Below are 17,630 nucleotides of genomic sequence, written 5' to 3'. Positions count from 1 at the left end.
TATATATATATGTGTGTGTGTGTGTGTGTGTGTATGTGTGTGCATGTTTGTGTGTATGCGCGTGTTTAATGATATATCTTCTTTCATTTTTTTTAATGAAGTTTATTTTACCTCATCTATATTGTTAGTTGATGCTTGAGTGTATTTGTTTTTATGAATGTGTATACAATTTTTTAACAAATTGTTAGTAGCTTTGTTCCTGTTATTAATTGTATGTTTATTTGGAATGTGAGGAACGTACCTAAACTTTGAAATATATTTAATTAATAATGACTTTTATATTTTCTTTTTATGGTTGATATTATTAGTGCATGTCTAAATAATGCTTATGAATGTTTTCATTCTTTCACTACACTGTGTTAATTCTGAAACAATATTTATTTCATTACATATTTACTATTTTCAAACATTTCCATTTGTAGTTCTTTCTATGTATTCATTTTCAATAGTAGATTCTTACACATCACACATACGCTTTGACAAAATTGTTTTTTCTATACACTATCGGTAAATTTTATTTATTTCACAGCCAATAAAACATAACATCATTGATAAAGTTGTGGGTTTGATAATTAACACCTACATTCTTCTTGGTGAATATATATATTTTTTCCTCTTTCCCTTTGTTTTGGCCAGTGATTTAGTTTCATTAAATTGTTTTGGAAATTAATTTATTTGTGTAAGAACTCTAGTATGAATAAATAGAAGGATCTTATTATTTATTTTTTTAATATCAAGGTATTTGGTTTTTTTATGTGATTTTAACTTATATAAGAAGCCCTTTTTAGCAATTAAATTTATTCCACGCTAAAGCTCAGAATGGAAATTTGTTTTCCAAAATTTATTGTAAAATTTTCTATTACCATTCTTGTCCTTGGTTATTTTAAAGTCAACTTTTTTTTTTTTTTAATCAAATGAAAAGTTAAAATATTGTTGTTAATACTCAGAAATTGTATTGGAATAAATGATTAAGTTTGTTCAAATCCTTATTGAAGTTTAAAATTTCATTTGTTTTTAGTTTGATGAAATTCACTAAGCAATCAGATCAATTTCTAATTAAATGATTCAGTTTATGCAAAATAGTATTACTATTCCTCATTTCACTTACTGTTATATAAGTTATAATCCTATCGTTTATCTAAATTTAGTTAATTGAAATTTCAACTAAAGGTGGGTGTTTCTTTTTCGTGCTGCATATAGAGCAAGGAAGCTGGCATCAGAACACTGGTTGCCCTAGATGATCAGGGAGGTGAGTCAGCCACACATACCCACAAAACACCTTCCATAATTTTTACACAGAGCAATGAATATCTGTAAAAATTTTATACTTAATAATACTTTTTTTTTTTGTTTTATTATATATATTTCTGTGCATGAGGATCTCTTTTAACTGTTTCGTCGTGTTCCTGTATTCTTTTTGAATAATTGACCTAAATAGGTCAAATATATTGCAGAAAATTAAGGAAATTTTTGTATATTCTATAAAAATTAAATAGTGAGTACTCAGTGACTTTTCATTTAGTAATTCATTCAGTATTAGGGTCTAGGTTATGCTGTTATTTTCTTATTTATATGTTTTTTTATATTCATTGGTTTCACCTGAAATTATTTGATTTCTAGGTAATTAAAATTAGTAAGATACTTAAGTTACTAGTGTCTTATTAAAACCAACTTGGAGAGTTTAGACTTGGTGATATCTATGAAATAAAACTAATTAATTGCCCTCTTTCTTTTATATACAAACACACACACACACTCTCTTAATCATATGACTCATTAAATACATCATTATTTAAAATAATCTTAAATCAGAATTAAAATGTTATTCATTAGTTGAAATAACTAAGATGTTTTTAACTATATAAAACTGTTTTAATCATATTAATTATTTGTTGAGAATTATTAATAATAAAACATTTTAACCGTAATGGTTCATTTACTCTGTAGTAAAAATGATTTGGGTTGTAAACATGCGTCCTGACAGTTAATGATTTGTATAAAGTCTGTTCCAATTGTACTAAAAACTCAAATTGAATTTTTATTTTTTGTTATATACTGTTGCTAATTTCTTTCCATGCCAAATAATTTAATTTATATTAATTATTTCATGTTTGGCTTTTTAGTTTATATTTACACATAACATGTGTGTGTGTGTTTGTGAATAACTTTATTATCTACTTATATTTTTTATTATTACAGTTTATGATTTTACCTCATTGGATTTTTTATTTTACTCTAATACACATTTTAATCGTTAATTTATTTCTTTATGAATATTTATGTATCCATTTGTTTTTTCAGTAAAGTAAAAGTTATTTAATATGCTACTGATTAAAGTACCATATTAAATTTTTAAGATGTTTTTTCATCTCCAAAAAGTTAAATATGTATTTAATTAGAAAATTATTTGGTATTGTGATCAATTTAATTTTGTATTCAATACCAGTGACATAATTTTGATTGTTTTAGCTTTCTACTGTTGAAAAAAAATTATATCTAGCAGCATGTTAATTCATTGATGAGTTCTAATAATTATTAAGGTTAGAATTTTATTTAAAAGTGAAATAAGTTGATTGTTTGTTTTTTATCAAGGAACTGTGAGCAGTAAAATCACTAGAGTTTTCATTTCTTATATAACTTTTTAAAACTTTCCTTGTAGTTTTGTGAGGCATTTAAAAGAGCATAGGAAAGAAGCATTATGAGTATGAGCTGGTAAAAAATTGCAGAGATTGTTGTAGCAGAAAAAATATATATGTTCTAATTCTTTAATTCAGTAAAATTGGATATAAAGGTTAGAACAACAATCTTGTGTGCTAGGAATGTACTGAGTACGTGTAGGAATACTGGTACTGGGGATTTGGTAGGGGAAACAAGTCCGGAAAGTGGGCCTAGTGGTCCTTTTTGCCAACCCCTGACGGCTACCTGGGTTGCTGTCACGTACTAACCAAGGTGGGAGTGTCAAGATTCATTCTTCGGAACCGCCGAAAAATGAATGTTTATCCCCAGGTGAGAATCGAACCCACTACGTTCCAAACTGAGCACACTGGGACCTGTGTCCCAACCTGCATGGCCATCACGTCCCTACTTGTAGGTATAGGAAGGGTACTAACTATTCCATGACTTTAAAGTCTCTACTGTTGTCAAGGTCACTATTTTGTGTTTTCTTTATTGTGCATGATGGGATGGAGAGAGCATAGAAGGAGTAGAGAGCAAATCCCAATAAAGAAGAAATTATAAAAGAAATGAAAAGGGAGTGATACCTATCATCTGGTCAAACATATGTTCTGTAGTGAATTATAACCTTACATCAGTCAGTGGCTAGGGATCCATTTGAAAATTAATATCCATCCTACAGTCATAAGGCTATTCATTGATACTCTAACACTAAATTGGTGTTTTATTGTTACAGGGATACACTTTGCTAATCATGAGGGGTATTACTCATGAATCGTTTTCAATTTTAATGAGGTCAGTAAAACAGTAATTTAAGTTTTCAGGAGTTACGGGGCAGTAAGTAAAGAATTTAGAAATAAAACCCAATAGGAGTTGGTATCCTAGTATCGATTAGACGTTCCATTTTCGTACTCTTACCATTCAGCCTCAGTTGAATGGAGCATCTTCCACTTTTGAGATTGTCTAGGTATTCCAAAGTTTCTTTGTCTTTTTAACAGTTACTGCCTCTCATATCTCGATTTGTTTAGATTCCACAGAGGTAACTTTGGCTAAGTTAATTTTAATGTAAAGGGGAAAATTTCGTTTTCACTTTCTTACTTATCTATCCATGTGAACCTATCCATTTTTATTTAAAACCTATTAACTTAGTTTTGTTTAATTGAAAATGGTTAAATTAAAAGTGCTTGTATTTTAAATAAATAAATTTTGGGTTATGTTATATTTTAATTAAAAATAAATTAAATTTAATATAAATCTTAATTTTGGGGAGTGGGGTGGCTCAATGTTAGGGAACTGTGGTACTAACTCCAAGGAATCCGACTGTGACAATTAATTATTTATTCTGTAGCTGTGAGTCAACCTTGTGGGTTCGGGAGCCCTCTTGGGACCAGCTAGCTTTATGAAGTGAGTACCATTAATTACAGAAAAATTTGTTTGTCGAGCATGATTCTGACCAAATAACCTCCTTGCACAACTGTTGGTCTAGTAATTGTACTTCCTTACAAAGTACCGGACCCCTGACCCTTTATGGGTTGTGGTACAGATTTATCTAAATATCTTTATTTTTAATCAATTTTATTTAATTATCCTAGGGTAAATATTTTTAATTGTACTGCTAGTATATACTTCTTTTGTAACTTATTTTAATTTTACTACAGCTTAATGTTACCTCGTCTGTTTTGATTACTATTATTTATATGATTTTATGAGATTATATCAATATGTTATTATTTAATTAAAACTTCATAAAGCATATGTATGGGATATATTAAAATTTATTTATCTATGAGATTAAAACCTTGTTATTGTTTTATTATATTTTTCTTAATTGTAAAATTATTAAATTTGTTTAGACATTTTGAAAGTAGGAGGTGTTGAACCTTTGATCAATCTTTACTGATCTTTACTCCAATTTGATATGTTTTTAATATTATATTTGAAGTAAGAACTTTTAATTTTTCCGATATATAGTCAAAGGTATAACAGGTGTTGTAGCTTTAACTGGGTGGTGTTATACTGATATTTGATATTTTTTAATAGAAATGTGTATTTTTGATAAATATTTATAATGAGAAGTTTATTCATATAATAAAAAATAAAAAAAAAGTTTTATGACTTAAGTTTTCCTGCTTTTATAATCTACATTATATGTAGAAAAATCAATTCCAAATGCTTGAAATTCTTTTTGTGAAGAGATGCCCACAACTGTGGTTGGATTTGGAAGCCTGGTCATCATACATAGTATTGTCTAGTTCTGAATTGTAGGGTTGGCCGTCTGCTTGGATTATTTTTACACTTTTGCTTGTGCTTTGAAATATTAAATAAAAAATACTGTAAAATTGTGAATTTAAAAATATTTAACTTTTACTTATTTTATTTGGGTCATAAAATGTTTTATTTATTTATTAATTTTTTTTATCTACTTAATCTCCTAAATCAATTTGCTAAATTAACATTTGGCCTATTTCCTTTTCTGTTTTCAACAGCTTCAATACATTTTTTGGAAGTTTCTGTAAGATTAAGGGACTTTCCAGCTCCTTTTGTTTATCCCATCTTGTGCTTTGGGAAATTACAAAGCTTCTGTTGTAAATGTTGAGTGGGAGGAGGATTTCCATCGTTGATTGGACCAGTTTGACTTTAATCTCGACTGATACTTATTCTTCTTTAGCTTCCTCTCATGCCATTACTTGCATTGAGGAACCTCTATCCAGTGCAACCACTCCTCTCGGTCCCTGTTTAACAGCCTCATTTGGTATTGACGGATTTCTCTTTTATCTCCCATCCTCTGTCCATATTCCCTATATGTAACTCTAGGACGTCCTTGTAGTCTCCTTCCTGTAGGTCTAACCTCTAATGCTTTAATTGAATCCAATACCTGGATCAACAAAATCACTTGAGCTAATTGGTCAAATTTTATCCGAACTCACAAAAATCAGTAAAACCACTTAATTATGAGTATATCAAACAGTTGGAATTCCACTTTTGTAAAGAAAAATCACCAACACACCTGTTCAGTATGAAAAAACTGCTCAAGAAAATGTAAAGCATAAAACAATAATGTTTGAGAAAATCAAAAGACCACTTCAAACACAAAACACCCAAATTTAAGTTTTAGAAAAATTCAACATTAATATCGGTAAAATTATTTTCATTTAAAAATTAAGCAACATTTTTAGTTTTTTGAATGTTACACTGTTTATAAACAGTGTTAACAACTATTCCAAAGATATATGTGAAATAGTATGCACAGTATAGCGTTGTTTTAACAGGGGTCTATGGGTAATGAAACCATTCATGTTATAGAGGAGAGGTACCCATGCTAAAGCTAGGGTAAAAAGTTTTGAATCATTCAACACAATAAAATATTAAACAGTCATATTTATATATTTCCTAATGTCACCTAAAAGAACAAGGAATAGGAATTGCTAATGAACTGAGATATTATAGTACCCAATTGGCATATTTATTGACAAACCAGTGAGTTGTATTCCTTGACCCATTTTATACATGTATTCGCAGTAAAACTAGCCCAATTACAATGAGGGCCCACTTTGCTATGTTTGGTTCAAAATAATAAAAAAAAACAAAAACAATCAATTAAGATGATCTGTAGGTGTGCCTGGACATGGCTTAATTAGCTCTGAGTGTGCTTAAAGATCAAACGACAGAATATGCTGACCACTCATGATCATTAAAAATAATTAGAGGCTTTAATTAAGAATCTCTTTTTTAAATATTCCTATTTATTCACCTTTGCTAAATTATAAAATTTATCATGAAGTATTCCTAAACTCTCCAATAATGGTTTATAGTTTTATAAATATATTAAAATTAATTAGTATCATTATTATAATTTAAGAAATCACATTTTAATAGAAACTCTTTACTAAATTTGTTGTATCTATCCCTAACTCATATATAAAACATTAGTGGAATTCTAATGTGTATTTCTGTATGATAATCAACAACTTCCAATCTTTTATTTACGATAATAAGGGGTGATCTAAGATTAATGGTTAAAAACCAAGTGTATAAATGAAAAGTTACTGCGTATTGTAATTTTATTATTACATTTATTATTAAATTTGGTTGGTTTCTATGATATTAAATATTTATGCTCTTAGAGAAGTATTTGAAGAAATTAATCTGGATTTATTTGCCTAAACTATTTTTTCATTTGAATTATTTAATGTATATCCTCTATGAATAAGATTGTCTTTATATTAAAGTTTGAAGTATAGGTGACTTTTTATGTTCATTCGTTCATGATATAACCATTCTACTAACTGAAGTATATATTTTTCTTTTTGTGTACATGTGATTTCACAGATTAAAACTAAATAGAAAAAAATTAACTATATCCTAAATAAATTGTGGAAGGAAACATTATACAGGGTCTCAATGAAACAGTATTTTCGAAGGTGGAGAAGATAAACCTAAATTAAATGAGAAGATTACTATTAAACTGAATTGAATTGTAAATTTTATATTACTTTCTGGTGACTTTAGATTTTGTATTTAATGAAATTTAGAACTAAAGAAAACATTTACACATGCCATATGTGTATCTTAAGTACTCTTACAGTATCAATGTTTAAAGTATATATTTTTGAACAACGAAACAGTTTATTTCATTTTTTAATGGAAAATAAATGTTCATTGTGCTTGAATAGTAATAAAGGGGATAATGAGCAGTAAGGTAACCATTCTAATCACTTGTTACATGCACACCAAAACAGACATGAAAGTTTTCTATTTATTAAGGACCATCAAATGCTTACAGCGATACCTTTATTGTTATAAATTTTTATAATGTTTAGTACATATTACTTTTATCAATTAACTGTTTATTTATGACTATTTTAATTTATTTATTTTTTTTACTTCTTTTTGATGAAATCCTTTTAAGAACATTTCAGTGATTAACTGAAATTACACTACTTGAAATTGTATATTTTCTGCTTATAATCATTACCTGTTTATATTTGGATTTTAATTGAACAGAATATGTGTCATAAACATACACATGCACCCACAGGAAACAAAAAAATAATTAAAAAATAAAACAATATATGATATCATAATTCACTGTAAATATGTATTCATTACTCTTTAAAGTCTGTGTGTTTTGCATGTAATTTGTTGGTGTGATTTGCAGTTAATGCTTATAAGCATCTCGCATTTATAGTTCACATTTTATTTTTTTATTTTTTAAGTGAAAGTTAACCTTTCATTTTCATTTTAAAAAACAAAAGCAACGTTTCTTATTATATTAGAAAGGAATTTGAAACTGTAAATTTAAAGAATACCGATCAATAATTATTGAATGAAAATTGGTGAAAATGCATTGTATGGGATTTATCAGTGGTATTGCCTTATTTCTTAAAAATTTGTGTTAAGTTTAATAAAATCATTAAACAATATTTTTTCACACTTTATTGATTTTATGTTGTTTTTTTTCATATCAATTTTGTTAACAGTAATATAGTTGAAATGAAATCTAAATATATTTGCTTTAGTTTAAAATAAAAAAAATTAATAAATACCTATCATTGAGTGGATTGTATTAGCTTCAAGGTTAATTCCATTATTGCTTCAATTTATTTGGTTTTTCTCCCTGCATCATTTTTTCAATTGTAAAAGTAAATCTATGTTTGGAATACTCACTAATGGTCATCTAATACAACTGTTTTACATCTGAACCTTAGTTATTTTTTCATATTTTACATATATATATATATATATAATTTTTTTTTTTTTTTTTGTATTTTATATCTGTTTGATAAATAGTTTTATATAGTCAGTCATAATATCTTGTCTATGTTGTATAAATGCTGTAGTTATATTTAGTTTGGATTACGAAAAAGAATTTGCATAGCCTTGCAAATAGTTGCCACGCACATGCTTTATATTACACTGTACTATTAAGCGTAGTTATGTAATCCAAAGTAAGTATATTAATCTATTCATCTACAATATGAATACACATACACTCCATTACATCAATCATGACTGTATATCACTTATTTATTTATATTCCTTATTGATGCATAACTAGAATAACAAATTTTTTAAAAAGTGTTCATTAACTTTGATCTTTTAAAATTTTAAATTTTCTTTATTTACATTAAGTATATTTTCGTCTTATATGGTTTTATATTGTATATATTATACTATTTAATAAAAGTAATGTATCAAATTTTTCTTAATGATTTATTTCTTTATTATATGACTCTACTTTCTCCTTTCTGTTTTATTATGATTTTATAAGGAACATTTTAATGAATAATAAATACCCTGGAAAATGTATGATTACAATAAAAAATATGTTTTGTCATTCAAATGAATAAGACCAATAAATAAATGAATAATAAATTACCGAGTTATGTGGTAGGCCAAGTAGAGAATTGTGGTCATTTTAATATATATATATATATATATATATATATATATTTAATTATTCTTTCTTATAATGCTCAATGTACCATGTTATAGGCCTACCCCCCCTCTAGAAAAATGGTATTAAGTGATCCTGCAATGAAACTGATGTTTTCACTTTTACAAATCACGTTCTTTATACCTTTAATTAAGAAGTCTTGAAGTTATTTATAATAATATTGCATGGATAAATTAGTATCAAAAATTTTAATGATGTCAGTCAGTGAAAACAAGGTACAGTTTGGGGATAAGCTAAGGAATTCTATATTCCCACATTATGATTTTAATCAAAATTAATGTATTTATAAGCATTTCATTGTTATTAGTTGTCCTATTTTAAAATCAGTTTTCTAAAAAAAAAAAGCAATCAATCTTTTTAACATTACCATACTTGCACATTGTTTAATACCTTTGAAATAGGTTATTGTTTCTTTTCTGAGAAATTTTTTCTCAATGTTTGTTCCAGATCATCCATATATGTTTTTAGATAGATAGAATTTATTTATATATTATTTATCACAATTTATATTTTCATAACTTACTGAATATTTGTTGATTATTTTTTAAATATTATTTAATAGTTTTTTAATGAAACTAAGCAGTTGTTTTAATAAATGAATTAAACAAAAACAGTAACTATCAATCAATTGTCATTAAAGACTAATAAATTTTTCAGTTAATTTAACTTATATCTTCAGAAAGAATGCTTAAGTCAAAGTTTAAGACCACTAAAAAAATGTGATTGAATGACTGATAAGGAAATCAGCTGTTTTGGAATGGTAGGAAATCCTCAGGACCCCAAAACTCACTGATGCCAAGGTTATATGTCTGGGAAAATTGACCAAACTCAATCCAACTTTTTCATAAGTTTTCAATGCGTATCACCTGAAATATGTATTGACCAAAAGTGATTAAATGCAATGTAAAAATAGATTCAAACTTGTAGAATAATATGACACAATCGTATGTCTTTATTGTTTCTTCTAAAATGTTTAAAATAAATTTAGCTGGTTTTGAAATTTATTACCTAAATTACTGTCAATATTGTATTGGTTTGTTTTACTTAAAATTACTGTTCCTTTTATATTATAAATTTATTGAGGACTTAGTAATCTCTCATTGTTTATTATTTATAAGTCTAACAATTATTAATAATCTATATTTTTTTTCTTCTCTATTCATTACTCATATTTTAATATACTTTCATATACAACTATAGAGAAATATTATTACCATGCTAATATAATTTTATGTATTTAAACTTGGACATTAAGCAGCTCAAGCTGCAAGAAATATTAATATAGCTTTTAGGAGAGAAATTGTGAATGAAAGGTTCATTTGTAGTTGGTTTTAGAGATTTTCAGCCAAAGATAGAATTTGAAAACCAGCACAGTGGAAAGCATTGATCAACAATTGATGATGAAGACCCCAAGATCACTGTTGAAGAAATTCGTCATTATTTATAAATTTGTAGCACATCTCATTAAAAGTGAACCCACAGTTTCAAGACCTTTGAAGAAGATGGGAATATTAAAAAATGACCTATTTATGAATGGATTGCTTACTAGTTAAAAAACTAAGCCTTTACTCAAAAGTATTATAATTTGGGATGAGAAATGGATTGAACGTGACAATCTGTATTAAAGCATCCATTGCATTTATTTCTGGGTTTTCTATGTAGAATTGAAAAACACTGGTTAATAGTCTCTAAATTATTAATTTTTTTGGGAGAGGAAGGGGTTTTCAAGATAGCATTGGACCATGTTTTTACTGATTGTAAAATAGCATTTTACATTATATGATATATAAAATATATTGAAATACTTTTTAATTGATATAAATATTTGTTTCGTATTTATCAGTTTTTATAGAATTACATAATTTAATAATATTGTTTATGTATACATACATAAACAATATTGAGTGCAATATGAACTTGTACAACTGTTGGTCTGGTAATGGTACTTCCTTACAAAGTACTGAACCCTTGGTCCTTCATGTGCTGTAACTGTACAGGGTTATATTTATATATATAATAAAGAATCGATAAATAAAAGATAACATTAAAAAAATTTTTTTGGTTTATTAATAGTAGGATAATATAGGTTCATTATTTCTGATTGATTATCAAAATATTGACTTTAGAAACCTTATTAACGGAATATGTATGTTTACTAATGGTGATTGTTATGTTGATATTTTTTAAATGATCTTAGTTAATGAACACAATTATTTGTTTTTTAATCTAGTTATGTAATTTTTAAATTATTATTTTTATGTTACTCATATTTTTTTCCTACAATTTTGTTTATTAGAGTGAGGATGTCGGTGGCAAAACGCTCTCAATGCTGGCAAATCAAGGCGGTAAGCTCCGTAATCTGTGTATAGCAGTGGTGGCTACTAACATTGCTCGTTTATGTTAATAGTTGTAACATCTCGGTGTTTGCTTTGTGAAATAATTTGACTTTTTGTTTTCTTTAAGATTCTTATTTCTTCATATTAACTTCACAATTAAATGTTTAAGATTATTAATCTTCTATTTCATCTCTGTTAACGGGGTTCATATAAGATTTCCTTTCTTCCTCTTAGCTTAACCTGTTTCAAATCTAATTAAATATTTTTGAAGGCTAGATTATGTTCTTCCAAAAATCTCCTTTTGTAAAATATGTATTTTATTTCTTTTTTTTTCTTTTGTTATATTTTCACTTTTTTCTAGCCTAGCAAAAAATGTGTGCGAGTTAAAATGAGAGGGAGAAATTTAATTCCTGTTAATTTGGTTATTTAGCTTTGAAACACTAATTTTTGACCACACCTAAAGCATGTTATATTCTTTGGGGTTGATGTAAAGGCTTGTATTGTGTTATAGAGCCACGAGGTCGGAATGAGATCACTTGTCATGTTGGATGAGCAAGGGGGTAAGACCACGACTCCTCTCTTATATGTTATATAGTCACTTTTATTTCTTCCATCATGTTAGTCCCTATTCCTACAGCTTTGATTTTCTTTCTCTTTGTCTTTCCTGCATTTTTAAACATTTTTTATTTTCATTTTTATTTTTTTTAACAGCCAGTAGTATTAGATTATGTTTTAGCACATTTTAGGCACTAAGGCATTATTCTATATGATTTATAATTAAAATTATTTATGTTGTAATTCTATTTTGTTGATATAAATGATAAATTTGTAATAGTATAATGTTGTTAATATGCTGGGGTTATTGTTTACTATAATTGTGCTAACCTACTGCAATGAAAAAAAAAACAGTGCAAGTGATGGATTGGTTAAATCTTAATAATTATTATGTGTGGATAACATTCACTTTATTTATGATTTTTTCTATTTGAAGTTCGAAATATCACATTTTTAATTTCTCATATTTCTTTTATATCTTATATATCAGATTATGTGTGTGTTTATGTATGTAGTATAAATTTGATTACATGTCAAAGAAAAAATATAGTAAACAAATAATTTCTACAGAGAAAATATGTGTATGAATGGGAAATACAGTTTTCAAGGAGGTTGTTCAGTGAGTTTATTGGCTTTTATTCATCTATTATTCTGTATTTAACTATTTATTATTATTAAGTGGAAGATAGAAAAGAAATAACTTTAACTGCTGAAAACTATTGTTCTTTCTTACAAAAATACTTTTAGAGAGTTTAATTTCCCGCCGATCAGTTATAATCATCCTTAATTTCTATTATTTGTCCCCCAATTTTGTATAGCTTTTTGGGATGAATAGGGTCATGTGGCTGGTAAAGCATATGGTTATAAACAATTTATTATAGGTTATAAACAATCAAATGTTCAACTATGCACTGATCTTTTGTTAATAAAAACCTTTTAAACAAGTGACACATTTGATTTCTTATTTCATAATGATTTTATTAACAAAAGAATATCGTTATGGAGATTTTTTTTTAAACCAGATAAGTTTAGTGTTAGCCCAGGTTCTCCAACTGATGGTAAAGAAGTCACTCATTGGTTTGCAAATCCTAAAAATGTCAGTAATTCATCAGTTCAACCACTGAAAGACAATGAGAAACTTGAGTTTTCTTTCTTATAGTTTTTAAAAATTAATTAGTGGAAGTATATTGTATGATTACACACTAAAGACTTATATATAAAAGCAAATAGTGAAATATTCATTCATTACCTGCTAGCTGTTCAGAAACAACTGGCAGAAGTTATCAATGAGTATGTTCAGGATTTAAAACTCTTGGACAGAGATTGTAACTTAAAGGTTCCCACTGGTTTGGAACACCTGAGCTAATACATACATGACTCATTTATCAATTAGTGTCTCTCATCCTGAATATGTTATCAAATTCTTGAAGAAACAAAGATCTCGATTTTAGAAGAAATCTTCGAATTGGTTCAAAAATAACCTTTCGGGTATAGTTATGGCACTAATGGACTTGCTTGCGCAGAAACTAGCACTACTTTACAAAATATCGAAATGGAAGCTTATGATTATTCATTAGCGTTTCCGGTAGTATGTGATAAAAAAAAACATAAGCAAATGCCATTTCTTTGGATTCAATCACGGTCTGCATTTCTCATCCTGGGCACTTTGATATAGAGTGTGGGAACTGTGACTTCAAAGAATATACTACTTGGAATTGTCAAAAGCCTAAGAAGGAAGGTAAAAAGCAAAAACAAACCTCTGTTACTATTTTTGTCTCCATTAACTGCAGCTTCTTACCTCAATTGTGCCAAGTGTTTTTTTTGAGTGCTGTTGATTCCGTGTCATTATCTGGTAGAACCAGGAAGTTCTAGAAGGTTGTGTCAGCCTGGACTTAGTTAGAAAACATAAAATTTAGGTAGTTAGGTGCCCTATGGATTAAAATGGAGGGATATGTTCTGAATGAATGAGCACTGGTATCCATTCTGTAAGCTAACAGTCTTAAAAAAACTTTGCTGATGTTATAATAGGCCACAATATACTATATTCTAACATTCTGTTGAATTTCAGAGGTAACAAGGTTCCCTCAGTCTGCTTCTCCTGTAGCCAAAGTTGAGCCTCCATTACTCTTATGCCATCTTTTGCCTGACCATCATTCAATAGCTATAAGATTTCATGGATACTGTGATACTGACACAAATGTCATCGAAAAGTGTTTGTAGTGTGTGATTAACAGGCCTATATGCTTATCTTGATGACATTATGGTTTCTGGAGTTGCCGAACCAGACCATGACTGAAACCTTGAGCTGTTAAGGACTCTTGATATGTTAAACATTGAGGTTAATAAAGGAAAAATCAATTTTGATACAACTGTGATAAATCTTCTTGGGGACTTTGTCTCTTACACATTGATCAAACCAGACACTTTTCACCTCTCTCCATTGCTGAAACACCACTCTCATATGACTCAGATATATTAAAACCAATACTTGGATTTGTTGCCCATTATTTACTTGAAAAATGATACTAATATTTTTTTTTTTATCTTTGATATGATTTCAAACTAATGATACATTGCTATGTATATATATACTTTAGTTGAACCTAAGTGGTTTATTGGAAAATCTTAAGTTACCCTTGAATTTCAAAATTTAGTCTGTTTTCTTAAGACTAATCATTCTTTATGATTCTCAGAGGTTTTCCTCGGAGCAGTGATATGTAATATGCTTTAACAACTTGTTCAACAAACTAATAGTTAAGCTGAAATAGAAACCATTTTATACTGACCATACAATGTGAACTAGCAGCAGCAATGTCCTAGTCCCACAACTTGCCAATAATCGAGCACTTGATCACCTATAAGATCAATTGGTGAATATGGAATTACATCATTGTAAGTGAGGACAAAACCACTGCTCAGCTCTTTACTCTCTCCAGCAAGAACTTTAGAGTCCTCTTATGATAGATCAAATATAATTAAAAAATATGAAATCCAATGCAAGATGTCTTCACAACAAAATGTACACCAGACATACAGTATAATGTAGATGAGAATCTATTAGCATAGACATCTATGCCACAAAACAAAAGCTAAAGAAAGTACTGAATAATGCATTGAGTGTCTGCTGTTGTGCAGAAAAGTTTATACCAATACTTGGCCTTGAAAATAAGACCAAGATTGAACCTTTCGAGTATCAAACAAACAAGCACATCCTGCAATTCTCTGAAATTTGTCACAGGATGTCAGATAACTTATGGAAGCAGTACAGACCAGGCATCCTAAGGCTGAAAACTCACCTCACACCAATAGCACAAGCCCAAGCTCTTGTGCAATAAAACATAGAAACTGGAGAACAACAATTTGTCTGAAAACTTAAATTTTACACAGAAATGTGGGTGGGGGAAACCTACTCCCAGAAAATCATCCCAGCAATTGACAAACTTCAGCTAAACCTCTTTCTTCAATTCAAAAAAACAGCTATACATGAAAGATTTACACTACCCATTACCCAAATTGATTCATATTTACTCAAATAGAGATGGGACTGGACCTGATTTCTATTCTTCTATTGCCACAGGAACTTTCTCCATAATGAAAATGAGAACGAACCTTGTTAGAATAGTCACGACTAAAAATGATGCAGCTAATGTCCTGATTTGATTTCCCTTGGAATCAACTGAAATGTGCTTTTTCTATCAGACTCTACTACTGCACTTCAGGGACTGACATTCCAAAAGTGTCATTGTGATGAAATAAGTTGTTCAATGCCAAAGAATGCTATTAAATCTTTAGACAGTCACTTAAATTTGTTTAAAATTGGCACCCTGTCATTACCATATCCATGGGAATGCAGAAACCTGAAGATTGACCAATTATTGTGTCCGAAGGTCAGGAAATTTTGATTACCACTTAAATTTATGGTATTTCCCATTAATCCTATTATTTGCTATCAGTTAATATTTTGGGATAGCATTGTCTGCAATCAAAACATGTAAGCCATAATGTCTTTAGAATTTAATGCACGAACTATTGGAAATTTAACATTTAAACATCTGGACCATTTATAGCTAATTTTATTAGACTTTGAAAGTTAAATAAGTCATATAAATTGTTCCTTTAAAGAAAGTGGTAACTTTGATATACTAATTTCTATTTAATGTGAAATTATTTAGCTTTTCGAGTATATTTTTGATAGTGTGGAAATGAAATTTAGGGACAAATTTATTTGAAAAAGATATAATAGTATACATTTACAATTAAATAAATCAAATATTACTTTTCCTTGCTTTAATGACTGCCTAGCTACTTTAAATTTGGCAGGATTACCATCTAGACCTTCTAAAGCTGTTATTACCTCCTTGGTTTTATTCATTATAAATTGCATTGATTTTTAATTTAAACTTCACAATATTTGTATAATTAAAATTCTATAACTTAGTCATGGAAATAACTGGAGTTTGTTTTTTCTGCTAAATTTTGTTGCAAACTTTATTAATGAATTTAAAAAGTAATTTATAAATTATGCAAGATGGCAATACTTCCCTTTATTTTTCATTTTATATGTAGTTAAGTGGATTTAAAATCTGATTATCGACATAACCACGGAAAGACATAAACTTTTATTTTCTCCTGTAGGTAATTACATTATAAAAGTCTTAATTAAAGGTATGTTAAAGCTTTTTTAAAAATTTGGTATTTAAGCCTTTGTTTTGATTGTTTGTTGATACAAGGAGGTTAAAAAAAACAAACTAAAGGGCAGTTTTTGATATTAAAAAAAAATAAGAAGTGTAAAATTAATAGTATAAAGTGACACTTGTAACTTTATTATTGGGAAAAATGTTCTGTAATATCAGTTTCACACAACTTTCCGTATCTAAGCTTAGCTGTTTATATACATACTTGCACACACTAATAATTTTGGGAGACTTGGTTATTTGGACTCAAGGGACTTAAAATATTTATTTCTGTTGAAGTTTATTTTTAGTTAAAAAATATTATGTCGAATGATTTATATATAAAAAGTATTGGAATATCTAATCATAGTTTATTATGTTCAGAGGGTTGAAAGGTGTGGGGGTTCAAAATGGAACTTGCCAAGATTGCTAGCCAGTATTAAAAAAAACCCTGATTCAGCTTTTCCAGGTGACTGGAAAATTTTCAGAGCTTTACAGTTTGATAAAAATAAAATGATATACTGTCTCTAGGGACTTGGTCCCAGATAATGCCTATGAGGACTTCATCCCTAGCATTGCCTTACACTGAGACTGGGTTTACTGAGGGGACTTGGTCCCTGGTACTTACTAAAAATGACACTGTGTATTACTGTGGGGACTTGATCCCAGTAACTACCTATGAGGACTTGGTCCCTGCTATTTACTTAAAATAATGCTGTATTACTTCCGCCCTCATGGACAATAAAAAATAAGTAATTTGGATAACCATCATAAAATAATAGAATCATTTAAAAATTAAAAACCTATTAGGGTTTAGTTATAACAAAAATGATAGATAAAGTTTAGTAGTATATTGAAGGAAAATAGAAATAAAAAAGTAACTGGTAGAGAAGGGGGTAAGCCAAACATATGTATATATATATATATATATATATA

At 28.4% G+C, this 17,630-nt stretch overlaps 1 protein-coding gene across 6 annotated transcripts in view; it reads left to right on the top strand.

The window, feature by feature from the left end:
- The window catches only part of LOC106684204 (synaptosomal-associated protein 25), a 92,452-nt gene that overhangs the window by 56,680 nt on the left and 18,142 nt on the right, over window positions 1–17,630 (top strand). For 2 of the 6 annotated variants that reach the window (XM_014426143.3, XM_014426144.3), the window contains exon 4: window positions 11,427–11,475. In XM_014426143.3, coding sequence (XP_014281629.1) covers window positions 11,427–11,475 — 49 coding nt within the window. Of the gene's footprint in view, window positions 1–1,170; window positions 1,250–11,426; window positions 11,476–11,977; window positions 12,027–17,630 lie in introns of all 6 variants that reach the window. The other 4 variants (XM_014426146.3, XM_067052122.1, XM_067052116.1 and 1 more) reach the window with 4 other exon arrangements.

Source organism: Halyomorpha halys, unplaced genomic scaffold (assembly GCF_000696795.3).
Source record: "Halyomorpha halys isolate HHAL.00 unplaced genomic scaffold, Hhal_1.1 Scaffold556.1, whole genome shotgun sequence".
Taxonomy (NCBI): domain Eukaryota; kingdom Metazoa; phylum Arthropoda; class Insecta; order Hemiptera; family Pentatomidae; genus Halyomorpha; species Halyomorpha halys.
This window is presented reverse-complemented; position numbering and strand designations above follow the sequence as displayed.